This window comes from Astyanax mexicanus, chromosome 21 (assembly GCF_023375975.1).
Source record: "Astyanax mexicanus isolate ESR-SI-001 chromosome 21, AstMex3_surface, whole genome shotgun sequence".
Taxonomy (NCBI): Eukaryota; Metazoa; Chordata; class Actinopteri; order Characiformes; family Acestrorhamphidae; genus Astyanax; species Astyanax mexicanus.
This window is the reverse complement of record NC_064428.1, coordinates 41336385-41356090: the sequence shown is the minus strand read 5'-3', so window position 1 is coordinate 41356090 and position 19706 is coordinate 41336385. Positions and strand designations below refer to the sequence as shown.

At 37.0% G+C, this 19706-nt stretch overlaps 2 protein-coding genes across 2 annotated transcripts; both read left to right on the top strand.

Moving 5' to 3' along the window:
* The first annotated feature begins 64 nt into the window (after nucleotides 1-64).
* mvb12a (multivesicular body subunit 12A) lies at nucleotides 65-8571 on the top strand. Its single transcript, XM_007238353.4, has 10 exons — nucleotides 65-213; nucleotides 1495-1581; nucleotides 3251-3334; nucleotides 3433-3532; nucleotides 4114-4243; nucleotides 4432-4569; nucleotides 5356-5465; nucleotides 5999-6057; nucleotides 6562-6621; nucleotides 6944-8571. Exons 2-10 carry the CDS (start codon nucleotides 1495-1497, stop codon nucleotides 7013-7015), a joined length of 840 nt encoding a protein of 279 aa, XP_007238415.3. The 5' UTR covers nucleotides 65-213; the 3' UTR covers nucleotides 7016-8571.
* Nucleotides 8572-13051: 4480 nt separating this feature from the next.
* On the top strand, nucleotides 13052-18434 carry LOC103024499 (protein NLRC3-like). The gene is made up of 5 exons (XM_049469557.1): nucleotides 13052-13671; nucleotides 14337-14360; nucleotides 14950-15155; nucleotides 16808-16849; nucleotides 16945-18434. Exons 3-5 carry the CDS (start codon nucleotides 14999-15001, stop codon nucleotides 18432-18434), a joined length of 1689 nt encoding a protein of 562 aa, XP_049325514.1. The 5' UTR covers nucleotides 13052-13671; nucleotides 14337-14360; nucleotides 14950-14998.
* The last annotated feature ends 1272 nt before the right edge of the window (nucleotides 18435-19706 follow it).

Sequence of the window (19706 nt, the reverse complement as noted above, 5' to 3'; positions counted from 1 at the left end):
AAAATATGTTTATTGTGTTATTTGTGATTGGCTGTAAAGCTCAGCGCTGCTTCCGTGTTGTTGTACCGAGATGCATGTTGGGAGTTGTAGTCCGGGGCAGTTCCTCACTTCCTCTTCATTCTTGAGGAAACTTTTAGGTGTTTTGGGAAAGTTTACCGGTTTAATCTTTACCTGGAGCTTCTTCACCGCTCAGCCTCCTCTTACCTGCACCAGGTGAGTACTGCTGCCCGGGTTTACACTCAGTTACCCCGTGTTTTACTCATAAATACACATTTTACCGAGCTTTACCGAGTCCCTGCGCTTTCATAGGTTATAATATAGCTAATCTACAGCTAAGCTAAAGAGTTACATCACCAGAGTACAGGTAAAAACACCTGACACTGATGACCTGGACGAGTTCTGCACTTAAATTAACTTTATAACTGTGATTAAGTACATTTACAAGCAGAGAAGTCTTTTTAGTACTGAGTATAAGGTTAATCTAAATAAAGCCAACTCACCTGTATACTGACATAACCTGTAAACTAATCTCACCTGTAAACTAACACACCTATACTGATCTCACCTGGATCAGTTCTGCACTTAAAGTAACTTTATAACTGTGATAAAGTGAATTTACAAGCAGTACTAAATTTAAGGTTAACCTATACTTGTGTACTGAACTCACCTGTATAATAAACATATCTGTATCTGATTTCACCTGTATACTAGCACACCTATACTGATCTCAACTGGATCAGGTCTGGACTTAAATAACAATTTTATTTAATAGAGTGAATGTTCAAGTTACAAAGTCTTTTAAGTCCTGTGTTTTTATGGTTAACCTAAATAAATTATAGCCCAGCTGTGTACTGCTATATTCTTAAGTTCTGGATTTAAATTCACTTTTTAACAGTGTTAAAGTTTTAAAAGTGTGGATTTACCAAAAATGTACTATATTTAGTATTAGATATAAAATTTACCTGAGCCCAACCCTAACACACTTGTATACTGAGCTCACCTGTATACTGACACACCAATACTGATCACTGCTGGACTAGCTCTAGACTTAAAATAAATTTTATTTTAGTAATAGAAATAATAATTTTGATTAAGTGAGTTTACTAGCAGAAAAGCCTTATTTTATTCCTGTGTTTAAGGTTAACCTACATAAATTCAACTCACCTGTATAATGAACAGGTAAAGAGCAATGTGGGGATGGTCAAACATGTGGTTTATAAACCATTAAAATGCTTTTGTATACATTCAGAAGAGTTTTAGTATTGATAAAAATCTAATAAACTATTTTCGGTGCTGTGTATAACTTTTTTTCTAAAGAAGCAGATTTTCTGGGCAGAACATTTAATGATATTATTCAGATGTTAAATATGTGTGTGTGCATGCATTCTGTTCCAAATTGAATTTAAAGTCCTGACATTGGTATTCAGTTGGTCATCATTTAAGAACAATTGCTGAGTGTTGACCTATATAACCCTCTCTCTCTCTCTTTGTTAGATGTCTATGTCGAGCGCCCCCAGCAGGCCGATCACCGCCGTGGCCTGGGCCTCCAGCACCACCACCTGCCCCGGCCAGTTCACCCTGGTAAGCGTGGCACAGTCCCTCACTGCAGTACACCACAACATAATCAGAGCCACAGTACCATTAGTTTAACCACTATTCCATATACAGTGCTGTGAAACAGTATTTTCCCCTTGCAGATTTCTTTTAGCAAACTGTTTTTTTTCTGCATATTTGTCATGCTTACATTTTTTTGGATTATCAAACAAACTGTAATATTAGACAAATATAACCTGGGTAAATATAAAAAGCACTTTTTAAATGATAATTTAATTTATTAAGCGAAAAAAAAAACTTTTCAAACCAACCTGACCCTGTGTGAAATGTATTGCAATCAAGTATTTACCCAAAATCCTGGAGATCATCAAGATGTTGGTTGGTGAATGTGAGACGGGTGGTTGTGTTATTTTTGGTCTGCAGTGTTTTTATTTTGGAATTCTCCCATGGAGACCCTTTTCACCCAGTCTCTTTCTTCTTATTGAATTATTAACACTAATCTTAACTGAGGGGAGTGAGATCCTGCAGTTCTTTAAATGTTATTCTGGGTTCTTTTTTATGGATCTCCTGGATGAGTTCTTTATGCCCTTTTGGAGTAATTTCGGTCAGCCGGTCACTCCTGGGAAGGTTCACCAGTGTTCCATTTGTTTTTTCTCCATTAGTGAATAATAGTGAATCACTGTGGTTCTCTGGAGTCTCAAAGCTTTAGAAATGATTTTATAACCTTTTCCAGACTGATAGATGATCAATGAGTTTGTTTTCTCGTCTGTTGTTGAGTTTCTTCAGATGGGGGTTTAATAATAATAATGTGCTGCTTTTTGAGATCTTTTATCTGCTTCATGTTGTCAGACAGGTTGTATTTAAGTGATTTCTTGATTCTACAGGTCTGGCAGTAATCAGGCCTGGTTGTGGTTAGTAGTGAAATTGAACTCAGCTTTCCAATAAAATGTAGTTAATCAGTTAATTTATGGGGGGCATTACTTTTTCACAGGGGCCAGATTGTTTTGGATAGTTTTTTCCCTAAATAAATGAAATCATCATTTAAAAACTGCTTTTTATATTTACTCAGGTTATGTTTGTCTGATATTAAAGTTTGTTTGTTAATCTAAAAAATGTAAGTATGATATAAAGGGAGCAAATCAGGGGTTCTTACCCTTTAGGCCCTATAATCTATATAATCTTTACTGAATTTAGCTTTAATTTTGCTAAACTAAAATTTACATTATCGTATTTAAGCAAGATTAAGGGACAATAACGCCACTCTCCAGAACATTGCGTCATTTTAAGGACCGTAGAAAAATTACAGACAAAATCAATAATGATTAAACCTGTTTAACTTTCTCAAAATATCACCTTGTGATGTTTATACTAATGATAAAATACAAAGATGTTTTGACATCACTAGGTCATATTTCGAGAAACATTAATTGATTTATTCAAATGCAATAAAATAAAAGTTAGGTTTAGTAAAATAAGAAGAAATTTAGGTAATGACTTATTAAATATAAAACAGAGGTTGACTTCTTATTTTGTTTTCCATTAAAATTTGAAATCCCTCAATGTCAAACATGACATAAAAAATGTTATAAGCCTCTGGTGTATATGATCTATAACTAATATTGTAATCTATGTCTTATTGCTGCTTATAACTACTTATAATTAATATAATATGACAAACATTACATTGCTTTTTTAGATCAGCATGACTGAAGATGGAACTGCTGCCAACTTTACCAGGGGCTTCGGCCTAAAATCAGGATACTACCTGTGTTACAGCAAGGTATCTTACTGCACACACATTTGAGATGTCTATGATTAAATTATCTTTATATTTTATTAATTATATATCTCTCTATATATCTCTGTGTCTGCTGGTAGGATCTGTCTGGGGGAATGGTGGTGTCTGATGTTCAGGTGATCTCTGATAAAGACACGATTCCTCACGGATACTGCTACATCCCCGAATTCATGGAGCCCAGTAAGACTTTCTTAATTAATCCAATTATGACATAATATTAGATTAGAAGGATAATAATAAATTAGTTTAATGGGGAAAATGTTTAAAACTATTGAAAGTTTAGTCTCTATAGGTACGTCTATCCTGGATATAAGATGAGATGTATGTAGGTTCCACAGGTTCTGATCCTGCACCACATAGGTTGCTACAGCTGGACCTATAGTCTCAGCTGATCCATAAATGCTGGATTGGTGATAAATCACACCCCTAGTATCACTACTAGGAGTGAACGACTGTTGTATGAGATGCTCCTCAGATCATCAATCACACCTGCAGTTTACAGTGTGAACTTTTCAGTCCAGGGCAAAGACAGGATTAAAAAGCTGAAACCATGAGGCTCCATACCTGAACATGAGCATCATTGGATTCTAAAAAGGACTTGGATTTGACGATAAAGATCTTCCAGTGCAAAGTAGAGGCATGTCAAGCAGTCAACGATTTCTCATCAGGAGGTACACTACCCGAAAGTGACCTCTGAGAGTGTCTAATCAGACCACACCTGTAATGATTTATATATATATATGTGTGCGTGTGTGTATCAGAGGCCTCCGTATGGAAGAAGAAGCGAGTGTGTGTGCGTATGGTTCCTGTGGACAGCGTGTCAACTGCCGTTCTGGACATCCGACTGACCACCAAGAGTAAAATGATGCTACAGCAGTACACCTGCCTGGGGTGAGTGTGAGTGTTTATTATAGGGCTACAGTAGCTTGCAAAATTATTCAGCCCCTCTATATCAATACTTAGAGCCATATGCTGGGTTATGTACTGTTGTGTGTGATGACTCTGCATGTGTTCATTACAGGGATATGCTTGGTTATATACTGTGGTATGTGATGACTGTGTGTGTGTGTTTATTACAGGGATATGCTTGGTTATGTACTTTGGTATATGAAGGGTACATTCTCCACTCCACCCCAGGCTAAGCCTCGGAGTATCAGCCTGGATATGCGAAAACTCTCTTTTGATGCTGCTGGACCTCCCCTGCCTCTCAGACCCAGGTGTGTGATTAGATTAGATTTGATTTTATTCGATTAGATTAGAAAAGTTTTGTTAGGTTTTTTAAATGTTTTTCCTCACGCATTCCTCTCATTCATTACCAATCATTTTTCCCAAACACCAAGCAACTACTTGGTACACCATAGCAACCTCCTAGCAACACCTTAACAACCAATCCCTTTCCACTGCAACCAGATAACAATGTCTAAGCAACAGCCAAGCAACACCGTAGGGACTTCTTAGCATAACCTTAACAAACAGTCCCTTACCTTAACACACACTTCATTGCAATACTGTAGCTACTGGTTGCTAAATTTGCTACATCTTAAATATATATAATCCTTTTCCTAATCTTTAAAAACACTGTTACTGTGGTAATTTCTGCCCCTGCAGTTCCTCTTAGATTCAACTGTGCTATAGGCGAGGATGATGTTTCCATGTACTTTGGTGTCCCCTGCTGATGTCCAACCATCTGCATCTCACCGCTAACAGAGGCACACTGCTCAGCCCAATCAGCACTCTCTCCTGCCCCGCCCCTAAACCCATACATCACCCAGTGCCCCTCCCAAACTACCCCTCCCAATTTTTTTTGCCTTTTTCAAATTTGAGCTGAGGGTGGAGTCAGCTAAAATCAGGGGGTTTAGTTATTTTTAAGGCCAGATTATGCTTGTGCCTTAGCCCTCACATATTCATATATCAGGAAGTGTCTTGCCATTCCCTTTAAGAGCCAGGTGCGCTCTTGACTTTGACTTTTGTGGTTCTGTTCCTCACACTCTGATTCTCCACAGTAACCCACCTCCAGCTCCGCCCAAGATCAGCCACCGCCGCAGCACCTTAAAGGAGAAGGAGAGCAAAGACGACTCCGGACATGACAGTCTCAACGTCTACGGGATCACAGGTAAATAGCTGTTCTAGATGACTGAGCGGTTCTAGATAACTCAGCAGTGTGAGTGGTTTAGGATAACGGAGTTGTTCTAGGTAACTGAGCGGTGTGAGATAAGTGCACTGTATAAGTGGTTCTAGATAACCAAGCCTTTTTAGATGCACTGTGCTGTGTAAGTTGTTCTAGATAACTGAGCTGTTTTAGATAACTGCACTGTGTGAGTACTTCTAGATAACTGAGCTGTTTTAAATAAATGTGCAGTGGTTGTAGAGAAGGAGTTCTTCTAGGTAACTGTGCTGTGTAAGTGGTTCTAGAAAACTGAGCTGTTCTAAATAACTGCACTGTGTGAGTGGTTCTAGATAGTTGAGCTGTTCTAGATAACTGCACTGTGAGTGGTTTTAGATAACTGAGCTGTTCTAGATAACTGCACTGTGAGTGGTTTTAGATAACTGAGCTATTCTAGATAACTGCGCTGTGAGTGGTTCTAGACAGCTGAGCTGTGTGAGCGGTTCTAGGTAACTGAGCTAATGTGTTTTATTTCCTCTCAGCGATGGATGGAGTTCCATTTGTTCTGCACCCGAAGTTTCAGACTCAGTCTAACGGAAAGGTGAGTAACTACAGCCAATTACAAACCAGCAACAGCAGCACTACTAAACATCATATTATAAACCTCTCTCTATCTATTTATCGTATGTATCACTCTTTTATCTGTCCGTTTTTATCATATCCCTCTTACTTTGTCTGTTATTGATCTCTTTATTTCTATCTCTATCTACCTCTTTTATTTATTTCTCTTACCGTTTCTTTAATCTCTTTTTTGTGTCTTACCTCTATCTGTTTTATCTTTCTTTATCTCTTTTGAAACCTCTCTTTTCAAACCTTTTATCTACCAATCTATCTCATGGTCTCTCTATCTTTCTCTATCTTTTTTCTCTTCCCCTCTCTATATATGTCTGTCTTATTTCTGTTTCTCTCTCTCTCTCTTTGCTTTTTCTTTAATTCAATATTTGTATCTCTTTTATTTCCCTCTGTTTTTCTTATATCCTGTTATTGATCACTATATTTCTGTCAATATGCCTATTTTATTTCTCTCTCTCTCTCTTTCTTTCAGGTGTCGGTGGTAAAGTTGGATGATATCTGTATTAAATCTGTGCAGGATATAGAAAACGAGGTGAGAGATCTTCATATTTGTTTTGAATTATTATTTTTTTTAATATAATAAATTTATTATTTTTTAATGTGTGAAATTGGAAAGATCCGATATACCAGATGTTTAGTCTTTGTATAAATTACATTTTTGTGTATTCATACATAAAAAAAAACAGTTCATTTCTATTCCTCTCTAAGAAAAGGATATCTGAAATAAATTTAACTTTGATGCTTTCAAAAAAACAAATTTTTCATTTTAAGATTTCAAATTGAGATTTGTTTTATTTTAAATTATTTTTTTAAATCTAATATTTAACTGTGATAAATTGTTGTTGTTTCTGCAGTATCACTACACTTTCACAGTGGAGGAGCTGGCTGCCAAGCGTTCCCGCCCAGGGATGACATCAAACTCATAAGCCCCGCCCTCTCTTTCCTTCATTTAAAGGGGACCAATAGAATCAGTCTGGATATTTGATGTTTGATGTGTTTTTTTGTTGTTGCCTAAACTATCAAAGTTAATCTGAATACAGTAAATACACAAAAGAATGTCTGAACATCACTGAAGCACTCCTTATAACTTCACCGTGGGAGTGGGTGGAGCCTAACTACAGGGCGCTAAATATGCTGATATATATCAATGGAAAATATTTAACACTGAATGTTTATCAGCATTTGAACAGTATGTTTCCCAACGTTAGCTACTTTTACATGCTAATTTATATGTTAAAAAATAATGTAAACTTACATTTTATATAATAAAAGTCCTTTAAATTGTGCCGCTATACTGAGGAATCCCGCTGGTGGTGATGTCTTAAGTCTCTGTTACGCCGCTCTGAGATCCCCACAGTCTATAGATCTATAGAGTTTATAGAATAACACTAAAGTTCTACAGATAAAATGATCTTCAGCTTCTCAGAGCTCAGGAAATCTAATGTACTCTGAAATTAAAAAAGCTTTAATATCCGACTTCACACACACATATATATACATATTATAAATGTTTTATTCTTATTTTTTGCATTTAGACTGAAGGGTAAGGGTTGAACTTTAACGCAATATAAGTTTGTATTTTTTGGTGTATAATGATGTTAAGTTGTTTATTTAATGTTTCTTTTTATGTTTGTAATTGTATTCAATCTGGGACCAAACTATATGTGTATATTTATCATTTTTTGGGGAGGGAGTGTTTCTATTGGTCAATTTTTTTAAATAAACTGTTTTTTTGGAAAACGTTTGACAAAATATAAAATAATGCTGCAAAATATTTACTTTAATACATATTGCAAAAAAACTTTTAATCTGTAATATAAAACTGACAGTTGTTCTATGCATTTTTTCGGAGTTCCATTATGAATAGACCAATAGAAACACTCCAAAATAACTTGAAATAAAATCTTTTTACATAGTTTTTTTTTTGCTCTTTCTGTAAAGTTTTAAAAAGGCACTAACCCTCCTGATTTTATCTGACTCCACCGTCATCTTAAATTTAAAAAAAGGCTAGAAAATGGAAGGATTAGTTTGGTAGATGGGGTGATGTATGGGTTTAGGGGCGGGGCAGAAGGGCTGATTGAGCTGAGCAGTGTGCCTCTGATAGCTGTGAGAGGGGGCGGGATTATTGATTGATTGATTTGCATATTATGACCTCATCCATGCCTATAGCACAGTTGAAATTACCACAATAAAAGCTTTTTTAAAGGTTATGAAATGTTTATAAAGACTTTTAGCAGGATTGGTATGTTTAATTAATTCAGAATAACACATTCCAGCTATTAATAAAAAGAATATGGTTTAGGGTTTAGTGCCTTTTTAAAAGATACATCTAAATACAGTTTATTTACTATTTATTATTGGAAAAAAATAACATGTAAAACTTTTATACTGATGTCTAAAATGTGCAGAAAATGTCATGTTTACTTGATTTTATTGCGTTTTTTACAATCAGAATATTATTAAAATGTGACATTAGAACACACATTTGGGTCCGATCCTCCTAAATTCTTAAATGTGGTGTTTCTTTGGATTTAATAATATGATTATGATCAGTTTAAAGTGAATTAAAAAATCTCACACAAATTCTGTTATAAACGTATTTTACACTAAAAGGTTTTTTTATTGTTATTTAAGTGATTCAAAAAGGACTTGAAAGAACAAAAACTTATCCTGTGCAACAGAGGTAACTTGTTTTTCCTTTTCTGGGACGGTCCTGGTAAGTGCCAGTTTCATCATCATAACATTTTGAAGGTCTTTGTGGTGACTGCACTTGAGGATACTTTCAGAGTTCTTGAAATTCTTCTTTTCATATTGACTGACCTTATTTTTTTCTTAAAGTATGTTTATTTCTTTATTTAGTTGAGTAGTTGTTGCTTCTCATAACCTGGATTCGAACATTACTCAAATATTCACTATTCACTGTATACCTGTAACTCTACCTCTTCATTAGTTTACAACTGAAAGTAATTATTATATTTGAATGTAATTATTACTATTAGAAAATCAAAAAGAGTTTACGTGTAAAATATATACTCAATTTTAGAAACACCCACATACCCAGTGAATCGTTTCAGGAGTCGACTCTTTACGAATCGACTCTTTAAGAAACTTTAAGAAACTTAAGGAAGAGCTTTTAGAGACATTTTCACGAACATGGACGTTTAATAAGGTGAAACTGCGATATAAAGCTGGGTAAGTACTTTATATATGCACCACATACACTTAGAATTAAAAATGCCAAATTTTAATTGACTTGAATTTGGAAATTTCCATTCCACCTTAAATGCAGCAACGGTTCCATTCTGGCGCCTCAGACATTTAAGGTGGAACGGAAAGTTCCAAAGTCCAGTCAACTAAATCTTGGCCTTTCTTGAAAGATACATAAATAAAAGGTGATTACATTTAGGTGTGTTTACTAAGCGAAACTAACCTCACCAAAACGCCGCCATGTTTGAGGTAGAGTTAGTGTGAGCAGAACAGTGAAAGCAATATAACTGGAGAATAAAAGATAAATTACAGATATTATCTTCTTTACGCTCTCGTAACGTTACCCGGCTATTACAGATATTCAAACACAGGTTTCAGACCCAAAATCTTCAGAAACGTCTAGAAACGTGTGCTTAGCACAGCGGATTTTACTTGTATTGCATTTTCCTCCCATTTAACCAAGTTTACTAATATTTATTTTTTAATAAATAAGCCTGACTACAATGGCACCAATGGCAACAAAACATAGCACCAAACACTAACAAAACATTAACGTGGCTGAATAAGAGTTAAGGTCACGTGAGACGTGGAGACTGACCTCAGTAGTGCACTTTTAATTTGTTAATATTTCTTTGTGTGACTAAAAGTAAAAGTAAATGTAATACAATAAATTACATATACATATTAAATAGAGAAATTCATGTATCTGCTGTCAAACAGCCAGTTGGCCTTGAACAATATCAGGTAATCTAGGTTATTATTCAGGAATGTAACCACCTAAAAAAAATGCCTACATTTACTTAAGGAATATTGCTGGTGTTACACTATACAGTGTGTGCATAATTATTAGGCAAGTTGTATTTAAGAGGATTCTTTTTATTATTGAACAACAACTATGTTCTCAATCAACCCAAAAGGTTCATAAATATCAAAACTTAATATTTTTGGAAGTTGGAGTGGATTTTTTTAGATTTGGCTATTGAAGAGTAACTGTTTATTTTACCTTGAGTGTATTGACAAATATCTTTCAATTATGATTACTTACCTTAGTATCTATAATTACATAATCATTGTGTGAAACCTTGTATTCTATATGCATAACCAATACTCACATTGTATTTGATCATTTTTATTACTCACAGTGTATTTTACACACATTTATATAGAAGATTAACCTTCTTTACATATATAGTAAAACATTGTTTGATCAGGCATGTGACTAACACAGACTCTATTGTGACAAATTAACCCACATGATACATAAGGCGTTTACTAACACATAGGATCTATTGTATGGCGGTCTAACCACGCGCCACTAACACATTAACATATAACATATGAAATCTATTGTGAGGCTTGTGTAGCTCATGCTTGAAGCATTTCGTTCACTGCATGTCTTTGACTAACGACCATCAATCATCAGCTAGTGCACTCTGGATGAACTAAATTGATACAAAGGAGGCTTCAGGACGAACAGTGCGGCCTTTCTCTCTGTGCGTGCAAAGTCCTTCACCTACCAAAGCGGGAGGAGGACACGCGCACATAGGGAGGGCGGCACTGTCTAATTACTGGAACAATATCACACTGTCTGACTGGACCCAGTCAATTCTTAAAACAATACCACACTGTCCGGCTGGACACAATCAAGGCCAAACACTAGTGGTCCGGTCAGACCTGTGAAACTTGAACACTAACACGTGAAATTATGCATACTAACATGAGATGATTTTAGCAACGCCTCATCGGCAGGTTTCACGTCATTTGGGGTATAAACATGGAGTCAGATCAGAGGGGGGTCAGAACTTATACTGAGACAGCTAATAATTGGTTTTGTATGTTCTCCTGGATCCAGTACTGTGTAATAAATACTTGGTTTGCTTTCAACTTCACTCCACCTGTCTGACTCTCTCTATCAAACGAACACGCAGGGGAGTTGTACCCCGGACGGGAGGTGGGTGTTGACCCACCTTTCATTTTCTTTTCTACAACACTATCTTAGGAGGATATCTGTTTGTGCAGGTAACTATTACTGTGCTTTATTAGGCAACTTAATAAAAAAACAAATATATACCCATCTCACTTGTTTAATTTTACCAAGTAAAACAATATAACAACTAAACATTTTAAAATAAACATTTCTGACATTCTAAAACAATACCAAAAGCAAATCAGTGACCAATATAGCCACCTTTCTTTACGATGGCAGCTTCATGCTTGATTTTCCTCAACTTATGGGCAGTTATTTTGCGCCATTTTTTTCAACACGCTTCTTGCGACCCTGTTGGCTATTTGCCATGAAACGCTTGATTTTTGGGTGATTTTAAGACGGCTGCATCCCTCTGCAAGACATCTCTCAATTTTGGACTTTTCAAAGTCTGTCAAATTTCTCTTCTGACACATTTTGACAATGGAAAGAAAGTTGCCTAATAATTAAGCACACCTTATATAGGGTGTTGCTGCCTTTAGACCACACCCCTTCTCATTACAGAGATGCACATTAATTACCTGATTTACCTGAATTAATTACTTAATTGGTAGTTGGAGCTTGGAGTAGGACAACATGTATACAAAGGATGATGTGATCAAAATACTTATTTGCCTAATCATTTTGCACACAGTGTACATTCCTCTACATGAATTAAAAAATGTAAAGTCTGAAAAATATCTTTCCTATACACAGCATTATAAATCAGCTTGTGTATTACCTAAAACAGTCCTGTTTACTTTTATTCACAGGGTTTTTTGTTAGAAGCCGGTTCTGCTGTTTGATCTGTCCAAATCCGTTATGGGGGATCCAGCAGAAGCTCTAGAAGAGTTGGGTTCCCAGTCTGGAGTAATCTCGCACCGCTCCTCCGTTACAGCTCAGAATGCTGGGATGGCTGTGGCACCCCAAATGTTATTCTAATTCTGAGCACAGAATCATCTTCCACATGTTTACTGTGGAACTGCAAACAGAACTTCTTACATCTTTCTTTCAACAATCTTCTTCTTCCACTCTTCCATAAAGATTTGTGGAGAGCAGGACTTATAGTTGTCCTGTGGACAGATTCTCCTGATTCACCTGAGCTGTGGATCTCTGCAGCTCCTCCAGAGTGACCATGGACCTCTCAGCTGCTTCTTTGACCAGTGCTTTTTCTTGCTTGATTAGTTTGTCAATTGCAGAATACTTTTTCCTTTATTACAGTTTGTGATGTGTTTTTATAACCTAACCGTGCTTTAAACTTCTTCTCCACAACTTTATCTGTGCATCATAGAATCACAGTTAAATGTGTAACTTGCATTTTATTTAATTCCAACAATGAACCTCTGTGTGAAAACTCTGCTACAGAGTTTGGAAGTACTTTTATCGCAACTTAATCATTCCAAACATGTGTGTATAAATATATATATATTTTCCCCCAAATTGTCATATTTAATTCTATTTCTTTTTTCTTTTAGCAAATCCTAAACAGGCTCCTCTGCAGACTTCAAAGGCTGCCTCGGATATTGGCAAGTACCAATAATGAACCATATATTGTAAGAATGACTATATTTTAAAATATGAGTGTATTTCTTTTGCAATAACAGTCATTTATTCTCCAATTCAAAATTTTAGAAAGCATCATAGAAGAATTGAAATCAAACTTCAGAAGAAAATATGAGATAATATTTGAGGGAATCGCTAAAAACTACAGAAGACTTAAACTAGAAAACAGGAACCTAACAAACAGCATGAGACAAGAACCAAACCTGACAAGACTACAAACCGCAAACTGGAAACACCTGAGGATAAATCAAGAGGGGGCGGGGTTACAAAAACTGATGACAGGGTGGGGTTAGGGCGGAGACAGGACCAAAACACAACAGTAAGTACATGGCTGGGAAACACATGACAGGTAAACAGAGGGCAGGAGCACACAGGACCAAATGAGAGAGAAACACAAGACAGACATGGGCTAAACTGTGACAGCCAGAGTTAGACTTGATATGGAGTGTTAGTGAGGAGGGAATGGTTTAGTACAGGCTATTATCCCCATCTAGTGGCTGGAAAGGATTGACCATTGGCAGTAAGCACAGGTGTTGCTACATGGAGGGCGTGGCCAGAACAGGAAGAGGCAAGTTTTACCCATTTCTTCAAGTCTGCTGACTGCCACCACTCCTTTCTTTTTTGGTTATTTCCTGTTTTATCTGAGTAATCCTTATTTTCATTTAAGATCTGATTTTCTAAGCAATGTGTTCATTATTTACCATAAATCTTTTTATGGACAGTATTTTACTGTGGATTACTTTGACATTGAGAGTAGGATATTCTTGCCGAGCCACCACAGTGTTTTCAGTAGGAGAGGAAAACCTTCTTCCATCAAGCTTAACATGAATCAACCAAGGACATCCTCCAGTAAGTAAGCAAAACAAGAGTGGACGAGTTGGGTAGTAACTGACATGTGTGTGGTCTGTCTGTTTGAGAGATAAAACTATGTTTATTTTACTTTCTGCTCCTTCAGGGTATAACTAATATGACTATACCAATATGAAGAGCTGGAGCGCCCTCTAGTCGGGGGCTGTATACATCACATTTGTCAGAAATTAGGAAGTAAACCTGATTTATCACCTAAAAACAAGGTGTAAAACAAACTTTAATGTAAGGCATCCTTTTATCCATCAATGTTTATTTATATTTATTTATACGCCAACAAATAACACCTATTAACAAGTTTATATGTGTACGTACTGAGGAGGAGCAAAAACAAAAAACAGAACAGAAACTCCACAAATAGAGACAACAGATGAATAACTGCAAAGTCATAGAGAGCTTTTATCTTGTAGTGTACCAGAATCACTATTTAACTGGTAAACCCACCAACATGTCCCTTGTTTGAAGTAGCACCTTTATGTACCTACCAATGATCCCTCCTCTAGGAACATTCCAGTGTCATTGTGGGTGAAACAAGGGTATTAGTACATAACATTTCATATAAGGCTATATTAAACAATTATTCAAACATTATGTACAGTTGTAGGCCTTTGGTCCATATTAACATTTTCCCTTTCTGTTTTTTACAGGTTCGACTCCTTCCCATTCACCAGGTTAGTAAAAGCTTAGAGTTACAGTTACAGCCACAATAGATGTGTATACAGCTCTGAAAAAATAAGAGACCACTTCAGTTTCTACATCAGTTTCTCTTATTTTTCTATTTATAGGTTTATGTTTGAGTAAAATGAACATTGTTGTTTTAAAATGAGAAATGGCTGTAATAGCAAAAAAGTTGCAGAACTTTAAGACCTCCAATAATGTTAAAAATAAAAAATAAAGTTCATATTAATAAAGTTTTGAAAGTTTAGAAATCAAAGTTTGGTGGAATAACCCTGGTTTTTAATCACAGTTTTCATCATGCATCTTGGCATGTTCGACTCCACCAGTCTTACACACTGCTTTGGATAACTTTATGCTGCTTTACTCCTGGTGCAAAAATTCAAGCAGTTCAGTTTGGAGTCAGCTCCACAACATGCTTGTACCAAAAAACATAGGTCTACAAGCATGTAGGTTAAAACATACCTCCTTATGCTGAACAACATCTAGATGTTCCTACCTAACCTGCTTAGCCAGCTTGAGGTGGTCCTGCATTTTTGAAGCAACTTGTTATTGTCCATAAACGTAATGTTTTGTTTATTACAGGGTTTTATATTAGGAGGCAGTTCTGCTGTGTGATCTGACCAGGTCCGTCATGGGGGATTCAGCAGAAGGTCCAGAAGAGTTTGGTTCCCAGTCTGGAGTAATCTCCCACCGCTCCTCCATTATGGCTCAGAATGATGGGGTGGCTAACGTTCCCCAGATGATTGGCTGTAATGTTCGGCGTCTCCACATGAATTTTAGGCTGTCGGGTAAGAAGGACTTGTATTTTGACAGCTCAGTGGCTTTTCCAAAAAACATTTTTATTTATTGCAACATTTCTGTAATTTCTGTTTTTACATCTGTATTATGTATACTATAAATTATAGAAGTAATTCATGTATTTCAATGCAGTGTGTAAAGATAATAATGTTATATGTTATATTATTATAATCATGCATTGAAAAAATATAAATAATAGAATAAAAATGAGAAGGAGCCAGGGAAAAACACTTTTAAAGCAATAGTAACACCTAGAAAGAATCATCCTACAGGAATTAAACTTGGTGGGTATTTACGCCAGACCATAGACTGTATATAGCTGGACAGAGCATTGTCTCTCAGAAGTGAAGCCACCACAGGTCGGGCGCCCCCTGCTGTTCGGCTGCAGAAAGCTGTGTAACTCCACCCATCCCCATAGGTTTCAATGGCAAAACAGAACAACTTTCAATCACGTTTTTTTCTACTATACTGTAATTCTACCTCCTTTATTTAAATGCAGCAGCTAGTGTAACCACTGCTTATATTGTTACATTTTTATATCCCCACAGAATTTGGTTTTTAAAACTTTATTCGGCTCTATTCAAAAAAGGTGTGGTTATGGTAAAAGGGCTGCTTATGGGCGGGACCAATAACAGACCGTCAGCTCCGCTCTGCCCCGCTCTGCAGTCTGTGACTGCAATTTTCATTGAATGAATGGGAACGGAGACACGGCGTCCATCTTTTTTACAGTCTCTGCGCCAGACTGTCATGGAGAGACTTGGAATAGCAGTAGATCATCTTGGTGGAGACAACCGTGGTCAGTGCCTTCAATGGTTTATTGTTGCACATCACATGTCCAAAAGGTCTTGTGTCATGGTATGGGGTGTAATTTGGTACGATACCAGATCTTCTTATTTGGTCTTCATTACAGGAACATCAGTCCATCATTATATGTTAATGAGATCCTGCAACCAGAATTGTTGCCCCTCCTTTACTGAACACTCCAGTGCTTTATTCCAGCAGGACAATGCTCGTCCACACACTGCTGCTGCTGTCTCCTCAAGAGCTTTGAGTCTTGAAGACACTGCAGATACAAAACAATGTCCAGCTGCTGTATCTGAAAAATGTCCAGCTGCTGTATCTCCAAATCTATCCTTGATTACAGAAAATGTGTGGGATGCTATTGAATGCTCTACGAACACTCCTATACCTCTTCTGTACATTCTGCAGCAACTGTGTGAGAATATTATCACACAGTGACAGTATTATCACAAGAAAACAAGACTTCTTTTGATTGGAACAGCATTGTCTTTATTGATGAGTTAAATGTTCTGTTTGGGATCTGACAACAGTCCAGTTTTAGTCTGCTGGTTCAACTCTGTTCAACTCTGCTCCATTCAACTAACCGAATCCACTTTGGTTATCTTGAATAGACTCCACTCATCACATATGAACTCTGCTCAAGCTTGGTTCACCTCAATTCCATCTGATTAAGCTCTCTGAATGTGCATTATTCTTTCTCCCCCTTGATCCACCACTCTCCTCTCCCTTTACTTGTCTACTCTCCCTTCAGTCATCCTCTCATCTCTCATCATACCTACAGTTTGTGGCAAAATTTCATAAACTATCTCCAAATTTCTAATTGTGTTTTTTTATCTTTCAGCAAATCCTAAACAGCAGGCTTCACATGCTTACCCTGATATTGGCAAGTACCAGTTATACACCATAGATTGTGAAAATGACTATTCATTAAAATATGATTGCAATAACAGTAATTTCTTCTTCAATTCAAAATTTCAGAGAGCATCGGAGAGGAACTTAAGTCAAACTTCAAAAGAAAATATGAGATGATCTTTGAAGGAATCGCTAAGAGAGGAAAACCTGCTTTATTACGGAACATCTACACAGAACTCATTGTCATGGATGGAGAAAGTGGAGGACTAAATGTAGAACATGAATTTCAGCAGATTAAAAATGTAAAGACTTTTCTTAAAGAGGACTTGCCAATCAGCTGCAATGACCTCTTTACACCCTTGAACTTTCAAGGTCTTGAAGAAGATGTGGACAAAATAAAGACTGAAGGAAAAATGGAAAAAACTAAACCCAGAACTGTGGTGACTCTAGGAATCGCTGGCATTGGAAAAACAGTCTCTGTGCAGAAGTTCATTCTTGACTGGGCTGAGGGAAAAGCCAACCAGGACATCGATCTTCTGCTGGTGCTACCTTTCCTTAAGTTGAACTCAATCAAAGATGAGAAACGGAGTCTTCATGAGCTTCTGCTCTATTTTCACTCTGAACTCAAAGATTTTGAGAATTCTAAATATTATGACTGTAGAATTCTGTTCATTTTTGATGGACTGGATGAAAGCCAGCTTCCGTTACGTTTTGGACGTAATGGAAGAGTCTCAGACGTCTCCAAATCAGCATCATTGGATGAGCTGATGACGAACCTCATTGATGGGAATCTGCTTCCCTCTGCTTTGATCTGGATAACTTCTCGACCGGCTGCAATCGACAAGATTCCTCCACACCTCATCCATCGCATGACGGAGGTACGAGGGTTCACAGATACTCAGAAGGAGGAGTACTTCAGGAAGAGATTCACCAATCAAAGCTTGGCCAGTAGAATCATCTCCCATGTGAAAGAATCCAGGAGCCTTGAGATCATGTGCCATATTCCCGTCTTCTGCTGGATCACAGCTACAGTCCTGGAACAAATGCTGAAAGGAGGCCATAAAGAAATCCCTTCATCTCTTACCGAGCTCTACACTCGATTCCTACTCATCCAAACAAGCGAGAAAAAGAAGAAATACCTCGGGATAAGAGAAAACGATCCTCTGAATCTGTCACAAGAAGATGTTCAGCTTATCCTTCAACTGGGGAAGTTGGCCTTCAGTGGTCTACAAATGAGAAACATTGTGTTTTCAGAAGATGATCTAAAACAGTACAACATTAACGTCACTGAAGCCTCTCTGAGGTCAGGATTGTTCACTGAGATTGTCAGAGGGGAGGATCCGATGTTCTCTGAAAAGATCTACAGCTTTGTGCACTTGAGCTTTCAAGAGTATCTAGCGGCTTTCTATGCTTTCCACACATTCGCAAACAAACGAGAGAATGCTATGGAATGCTGGGTAAATAAATCTACTACAGCAAAGTTATTAAATTCTTTAATTCTCAGCTCTCTATGGGAGATTTCTCACCACCAGATGTCCCTATATGACCTGCACAAATATGCCATTGATGAAGCTTTGAAGAGTAACAGTGGGCATTTAGATCTTTTCTGTATTTAGTCAACAAACATCAGTGTCTGGTAGAAGTAGGTTCTTTAATTATATATTTATAATGGTTAGAACCATTGCCCAGTTTCAAATGGTACTTAATACTTTGTTTAATTTGATTTATTGGAGGAGATTGTAAAAGTAATTATGGGGCAGTGTGGGCGAAGATCAAGATAAACTTGTTTGACTCAGATAGTGTCCAGCATGTGTGGCATCGTCCTGGTAAGAAGTACCAGGAAAACTGTCCCTTGCTTACAGTCTTTATGTTCTGCCAGCATGTTGAGCTTAGTTCTAACAGGCACTTTGACATTCAGAGCAAGAAGCAGAGCATGATCCCCTACCTTTGTGTCTTTGTACACTGGGCCGCATTGCGGTTTTCCAACAAAATAACAACCCAAACACACCTCCACGATGACTCCAAGTGCCTTGCAGTGAAAGCTAAAGGTAAAGGTGATGGACTGGCCAAGACAAGCAGGTTTACAGACCTAAATACTTCTGAGCACCACTGTGGCGCATCCTAAAACAGAAGGTGGAGGAGTGCCAGGTCTGTAAAATCCACCAGATCTGTAATGTCATGAATGTGTAGAAGAGGATTCCAGTGGTAACCTGTGAAGCTAGAGATAACCCTAGAGAGTGGTTATCTTTATGGTTGTGTCTTGAGCTAGTTTGAGGATACAGTAAATTGACACTGTTATACAAGCTGTACACTGCCTACTTGACATTGTATCAAAGTGTCTTATCTTTTGTGAAATACTGTATGTTATAGGTGTTTATTTTGGATATTAAAAAGTGTGTATACATTGGGTATTTATTCTGCTGGACTATGGTTGTAAGATTTTCACTCAACCTTACCTAAGGAAGACATGGCAATAAAAGAGGTTGTTATTCTGATATTTCTGTGTTCATGCTAGCTCTTGAATCAGCACCATTAGCAGCACTGCAGTTGCTTAGGTAAACAGTAAAAAAGGTCTTAGGACCCATCAGACCAGACACCACTCTGATTTCAAAATTAATATATGCGTGGCTTTGCTCTCTCTGCACTCAGTAATTCTGCCATTTTTAATTTAAAAGAAAAAAACTTAAGTACTGCTGCTTTAAATTCTGCACACCACCAAGAACCAATCTAAGACCAGAAGAGGCATGCCTTCTTCCAAACAACTACAAGTACATCTCAAAAATTTAGAAAATCAATGAAAAGTTTATTTCAGTAATTCAGTTAAAAATTTGAAAATCTATATTAAATATGTATTAAACACAGAGTACATGTCTCTCCAAACCATCACT

Excerpts from the sequence above, each read along its gene's own strand:
- mvb12a (XM_007238353.4), top strand. The coding sequence starts at position 1,495 with ATGTCTATGTCGAGCGCCCCCAGCAGGCCGATCACCGCCGTGGCCTGG. Across the intron at positions 3,533-4,113 it reads CCCCGAATTCATGGAGCCCA|AGGCCTCCGTATGGAAGAAG; the intron begins GTAAGACTTTCT and ends TGTGTGTATCAG. Across the intron at positions 6,622-6,943 it reads TGCAGGATATAGAAAACGAG|TATCACTACACTTTCACAGT; the intron begins GTGAGAGATCTT and ends TTGTTTCTGCAG.
- LOC103024499 (XM_049469557.1), top strand. The coding sequence starts at position 14,999 with ATGGGGGATTCAGCAGAAGGTCCAGAAGAGTTTGGTTCCCAGTCTGGA. Across the intron at positions 15,156-16,807 it reads CATGAATTTTAGGCTGTCGG|CAAATCCTAAACAGCAGGCT; the intron begins GTAAGAAGGACT and ends TTTATCTTTCAG. Across the intron at positions 16,850-16,944 it reads ACATGCTTACCCTGATATTG|AGAGCATCGGAGAGGAACTT; the intron begins GCAAGTACCAGT and ends TCAAAATTTCAG.